The 6,362-nt window shown below is 43.2% G+C and overlaps 1 protein-coding gene across 1 annotated transcript; it reads left to right on the top strand.

Annotated features, from left to right (window-relative positions):
• Positions 1 to 499: 499 nt before the first annotated feature.
• Positions 500 to 6,110, top strand: tpt1 (tumor protein, translationally-controlled 1). The gene is made up of 6 exons (XM_026144741.2): positions 500 to 710; positions 1,330 to 1,403; positions 4,129 to 4,313; positions 4,403 to 4,508; positions 5,303 to 5,419; positions 5,629 to 6,110. Exons 1-6 carry the CDS (start codon positions 683 to 685, stop codon positions 5,629 to 5,631), a joined length of 513 nt encoding a protein of 170 aa, XP_026000526.1. The 5' UTR covers positions 500 to 682; the 3' UTR covers positions 5,632 to 6,110.
• The last annotated feature ends 252 nt before the right edge of the window (positions 6,111 to 6,362 follow it).

Raw genomic sequence — 6,362 nt, forward strand, 5'->3', positions numbered from 1 at the left:
CTGTCATGCACAAAACATAAAGCCCCAGTGACACAGGCCTAGAGACAAGCAACCCCCCTGAAAACTATGGTTGTAGTTTGCTGCCAATTGCTAGTTAAAACTGGCTGCAACAAATATGGTACTACACCAAAAACCTCCTTGTAATTCCTCAGGTTGGTGTCTTTCATGCAAGCTACACCAGGAACTGCTAACAACCAAAGAAATCTAAAGGCTTTTGCTGCAGCACCCCTTAATTTTCCCCAGGAACAACTTGTAAACTGGTCAGGGAACACACATCTTTCCCCAGCAACTAATGACTCCTGGGGGCGATTGCCGACTGATATCTTATTCAATGATTGTGTAAAGATGATTCTTGAAATGAGAATTTGTGCACCATGGAGGTTGTGACATGGGGAACAATCTCAAAGAAAGGGCCTCAGAAGATCATACAACAGATTCTACAAGCTGCTCCTTTTGTGCTGTGATGATCCAGAATTTCCTAGTTCAGAATAGCTGTAGTACCACGTCTGACCACTGCACCCACAAGTGGCAGCAGAACCCGGAGCAGGAGCCGACCCACAGTGACGTCAGCAGGATGTAAATGTAGCGCCTCGCGGCCTGATCGGTCTTTTTCCTCTCCCGTGCTGTTTGGGCGGTTGGCCTGCTCTCTGTCTCTGGGAAGAATTAACACCGAAGCAGCAAAATGATCATCTACAGGGACCTTATCAGCGGTGAGTGACCTTTTTACATGTCTTCTTTCACGCTGACCGGGTAGCGTGACGGTCGCGTGTGTTATTTCACGTTTGTTGTGATGTTATAGGTGAGAGTTGGTCACACTAACGAGCTAACTCGTGTTGTCATGGTTCGGAAGTTAGCGCTAGCTAGCCAGATGCTAACTCAATCAGAAGAGTATGTGGAGTTAGCCACCCTGTTAGGCTAGCCGGTGATTGTGGCCGGTTAGCTTTTAGCTTTGCCCACACTTCGGCTCAATTAAAGTTTTATAAAAGTCTAAAAGAGCACCGGCTCAGTCACCGGTGAGGTAGCTTGGTAGTTGCCGGGGGTTGGGGCTATTACTGTTGGGGTTCGTCATGGTAAAGTAACGTGGTGAATGTGGCCTTTCAGCATCCCCCCCTCTGCTGCAGTTTTATTTTTGTCCGGCAGATTTTTGTAGACTTGCCATTGTTGGTGTTTCCCCGCCACTACGCCTTACATTTTATTTTAATCGCATAAGATTCAGCCTTGAATTGTGGATAACTTTTTAGCCTCTGCTGCTGCTGTTTCTGTTCTTTTAAATGATGATGTTAGCTTGGAGTGTTGTAATATGTTCCTTCCTCCCTTTTCCTTCTACAGGTGATGAGATGTTCTCAGATGCCTTTAAAGTCAAAGAAAGTGAAAACGGGATCTTCTTTGAGGTTGAAGGAAAGGTGAGTTCGAAACCACATGTTCAACGGAGGATTTAGCCAGTTTCACCCTTTTCCAACAGCTTGTTCATTGCTGCTTTGCAGCGAAATTTAAAGTGTAGTTGGGATACACCCAAAACTAAGTTGTTTTAATAAAACCTCAGAGAATAAGTAGCTGCTTTAAGCTGCTCCCTTATTAGGGATTTATGCTTTGGTGGGAAATTACACCGTTATCTGACGCAGACCTCACTAGAAATGTAACAACACATTAGATCAATACAGCCCAAGACTGCTGTGTTGGCCTTTTCAGTATTGTCCATTCCTTCTGTGAGTGGCTTCTGGCTACTTCTTAACCAGTTTTTGAGTTCATTACTGAGAGAGTAGCCATCATTATCTCAATCTAAGGAATAATAATCATCGTATTAATGTAACATAGAAACAGCTAATTACTGGAAGGAGACTGCTGAAACTATTGGAATGGATATATGTACAAAGCAATTGGAATTTGAGGGACAAATACCAACACACACACCCAAAAAGAGAAAATGGGGGTGGGGAAAGCTGACCACAAAGGGGGGTGGGGAAAAAATAAAGGTACTAGCATTTTATTTGTTTCTATCTTGGCTGAGCTTGCATCTAAAACACCGGGACACGATCATATGGTAATTAACAAATAATGCGTATGCTCTTTTTAAATTTATTCCCCAGTTTTGTAATTTTTCTCACAGCTTTGGTATTATTATTCGGGATGGGCCACTACCTATGTTTAAAGTAGATTGGTAGATGTTTTTTGGAGTGAGTCATGTGATTTCTGGCTGTACTTCCATGACGTCATATTGACTATGACTGAAGATGACTCATAGTTGCAGGTCTCCAATAGCGTAACTACAAGGTCCTTAACCTGCCTCAGAATCGGACAAAAAAAATTTTAAATGCTAGAACAGTTTGAAGTATCATGTTAGCTTGGTGTTTGTCTTTAAGCATACTTTAAAATTAGTCAAAGAAACTTGGTGATGTAGTTACCAGGCAAATACTTAAAGCTTTGTTTTTAAGTTAATAAAAAGTAACATTTTTAGGTTTAAACAAAAAGACGTGATTCGAAGAGGTTGGGAAACTGTTGCGGGCTACAACATTTAAGTCAGCCGGCTGTTCTTGTTAGTTACCGTATTTTCACGACCATAAGACGCACTGTACTAAAAGGCGCAGTCTCAGTTATGTGTGCCATTACTGTATTTAACACACACATAAGGCGCACTGGATCATAGGGCGCATACAAGTACCGTATGCGTATTTAAAAATAAAGCGGGAGCAAACCTGAGTTCGGTACCTTACTCACATTTCTGTTACCGGTAATCGTCATCATCAACAACACACAAGCATACAAGTGTGCGTATTTAAAAATAAAGCAGGAGCAAAACTGAGTTTGGTACTCACATTTTTATCATCAATCAAACCCATCGAAGTCCTCATCCTCTGTGTCTGAATTGAACAGCTGCGCTAAATCTCCATCAAACATGCCAAGTTCACTTTCTTCACTGTCAGAGTCACTTTCCGTGCCGTGCGGCTCCTCGGAAATGATGCCGGCTTTTGCGAAAGCTCGAACAACAGTGCCAGCAGACATGTTAGCCCAAGCATCTACAATCCATTGGCAAATTGTGGCGTAACTCGCCCGGCGCTGCCTTCCACTCTTGGTGAAACTGTGGTCTCCATCGGTCATCCATCGCTCCCAGGCCGCTCGCAGCCTTACTTTGAACGGGCGGTTCACACCGATGCCCAGCGGTTGGAGCTCCTTTGTCAGGCCTCCCGGAATGACAGCAAGCTCACAGTGCATTTGTTTCACTAGTTTTTTCACATCGGCTGTGAGATGGGCACGCATAGAGTCACAGATTAAGAGCGATGGTGATGCGTGGAAAAAAACCACCTGGTCTCCTTACATACACCTCCCTCAGCCACTCTTTCATCATTTCCTCATCCATCCAGCCCTTTTCATTTGCCTTAATGATGATTCCTGCTGGAAACTTCTCTTTAGGCAAAGTCTTTCGCTTAAAAATCACCATAGGCGGCAGTTTCTGTCCATTAGCATGGCAGCCAAGCACAACAGTGAAAGAAGACTTTTCATACCCCGTTGTGCGTATCGCTACCGTGCTGGTCCCCTTCTTCTCCACAGTGTGACTCACCGGGATGTCAAAAGTGAGCGGGACCTCGTCCATGTTAGTGATGTGGCTGGGCTGGATGTGTTTGTCGCCGATGTGTTTGCTGCAGTAGGAGCGGAAGATGGCCAGCTTTTCCTTATAATCCGCTGGAAGTTGCTGCGCTACCGTAGTCCTGGTCCGGATGGAAAAATGGCACCGTTTCATAAAAAGTGAAAGTGAAACTGCTTTTAGCCGAATGGTGACCGTCGAAATGCTTCTCCCGCTCGTTCTTTGCTCGATGATCCACCGCTCGAGTCTTTCCTCCAACTCGGCCACACTTCACCCTTTAGCGTCCTCATTGTGTTATCTACTACGTCCTCATTACAACACACAGGGCGCACTGCGCTATAGGGCGCGCCGTACTTTTTGAAGAAAATCTAAGACTTTTAAGTGCGCCTTATGGTCGTGAAAATACGGTATACATTTTTAAATGGCTCAAAAATACTGAATTGGAGGCCAACTGATCTATTGGTATTTCCCAATCATTTACTATTGCCCTTGCTATGATGCACCAGTAATAATTGTTTTTTCTTTTTTCTTCCTCTCCTCAACTACAGACCGTCACCAGGACAGAAGGGTTTGATGATTCTCTAATTGCAGCCAACGCTTCTGCCGAGGAAGCAACCGAGGGCAACGAGTCTTCCACAATCTCCGGTGTCGACATCGTCCTGAACCACAAACTGCAGGAGACGGGCTTTGACAAGAAGCAGTACATGACTTACATTAAGGATTATGTGAAGGCGTGAGTAGCTTGATGTGCCAGTGAGAAGGAGTTCTGGTTTTGAATGATCTTCGGCTCTGTTAAATGAACGTGTCTGTTTGCATGTCTAGTGTTAAAGCCAAGCTGCAAGAGACCAAACCAGATAGAGTGGAGAGCTTTATGGCTGACATCCAACCAGAAGTCAAGAAAATCTTGGGGAACATCAAGAACTACCAGGTAGCTATACAGAGATGAAATGGCATTTTAAACCGTGTTCACACTAAATATAAAGTTTTGCCTTGCGAATACAGTAACTACAGTAATTTTTGGAAACCCTTAAAAGCCAACGGGAAGGGTGAGGAGTGTAGACAATGGGTGGAGTTTGAGTGACATTTTCAAGTCTTGTAGGAAGGCCTGCATGTCACTTTCTGAGTGTGTGTCTATACAACACTTGAGTTAAATCATGCAGCTGAAGCTCTGAAAACTGTGGCAATAACCATGTTGGCACCAGGAGAATTCAGTGTATGGGAGAATCTCAGCTGACAGGTTTTTCTTTTGGGAGTCATCATCAATTGCTAATGGATTGCTAATCCATCCTGGAGGTGGATTTGCCTCTATCATTTGTCAGTTTGTAGCTTTATAGACTGTGTGATAACGTAGTGTGAATACTTGACATCTAGACTGGGTGCTACTGTTAAGTAGTGTCAAAAAGACAAGTTTAACCAGCTTGCTTGTTTGAAATAAACATGTCAGTTCTTTGGCATGTTGATCTGTGGCTGACAGCCAGCATCCCGAAGCTTGTTAATGAAACGAGGGTGATGGGGAGACTTTCCCCTGCCATCAAATTCAAGCAAAGCTGCCAAATTTGAAATTAGATTTTATTAGTTTTAAAAAATGTGGCATTTTCTGTGTTCTACTGTGAATAAATTATGGGTTTAAGAGTTGCAAATCTTTGTAATCCGAACTTTTTTTTTTAATTAAAGATTTTCTGTACGACTGAGGAAGGTCTAATGGTTGCTGTTTGCTTGCAGTTTTTCACAGGAGAGTCCATGAACCCAGAGGGCATGGTTGGTCTGCTGGACTACCGTGAGGATGGCATCACACCATTCATGCTTTTCTTCAAAGATGGCCTGGAGATCGAAAAATGCGTAAGTGCTATGAAGTGGGAAAGACTTGATACATTTCTCAAGCTACAAAGTGTTTCTGCTGGAGAACATCCGTATGCCACAGTACACACACTAATTCAGTCTGGATTTCTAAATGAATGTTCCGTGTTTGTAAAATCATGCCTGCTGTCCACTTGGGTGTAGATTGTTAAATTTAATAACCACACACTGTTCCTCTCTCTTTCAAACAGTAACTACCTGGAATTACATCTGCTGTTCACCTGACTGCTGCTTCCAAAATGGCCTACAAAGCAGACTGGAGGAGCACTACCTTGCATCATGCCTGAACAGAAACATTGTCCAATTTCTTAAATATTCACATTACGGCCCACAGAACCGCTCCCAAACCTGGGGGGTGAATCAAACATGATTAGTCACCAAATACAGTTTTTAACCTTTACTTTTTTGGCTTTTGCAGTGTTTGATTTTTGTCCCAGGATTGGCCCAGTTTTTGTGATTGAAACAAAAAGGCTTGGACAGCGAGCAAAGCTCTGACTGGCTGAAAGAAGACGTTTGTTTTCCTTCTGTCTGCATACTGTTTTAGCAACAATCCATACAGGTTGGCATCACCAGACCCCTTTGAGTTTGGGTTTGTGGTTGCATTAAATAAGATTCCATCTACAAAAAAAGACTTATGGTTTAATTTGAAAATGAATAAAAACGAGTACCACAACTTTCCATTTCATTTCTGTGTCAACCTTCACTTCTGGTGCTGCAAACAGGCAGTTTGTAGGTTGGATTTCAGAATATCCTTTTTGAATTGCTTGAAAAGATGCTTTTGTAGCGTTGACAAACTGATCTCATGTGCAGTCGTCCTTGGGTTTTCTCTTTCACCTTTTTGATTCTCAGATATTTGTGAAGTGCAGAACAGTCACAGCCAGTAGCTGCTGGCAATGTAATGTGTAAGCTTCATGTATAAAAGCGA

This window comes from Astatotilapia calliptera, chromosome 16, assembly GCF_964374335.1.
Source record: "Astatotilapia calliptera chromosome 16, fAstCal68.1, whole genome shotgun sequence".
In the NCBI taxonomy this organism is placed as follows: Eukaryota; Metazoa; Chordata; class Actinopteri; order Cichliformes; family Cichlidae; genus Astatotilapia; species Astatotilapia calliptera.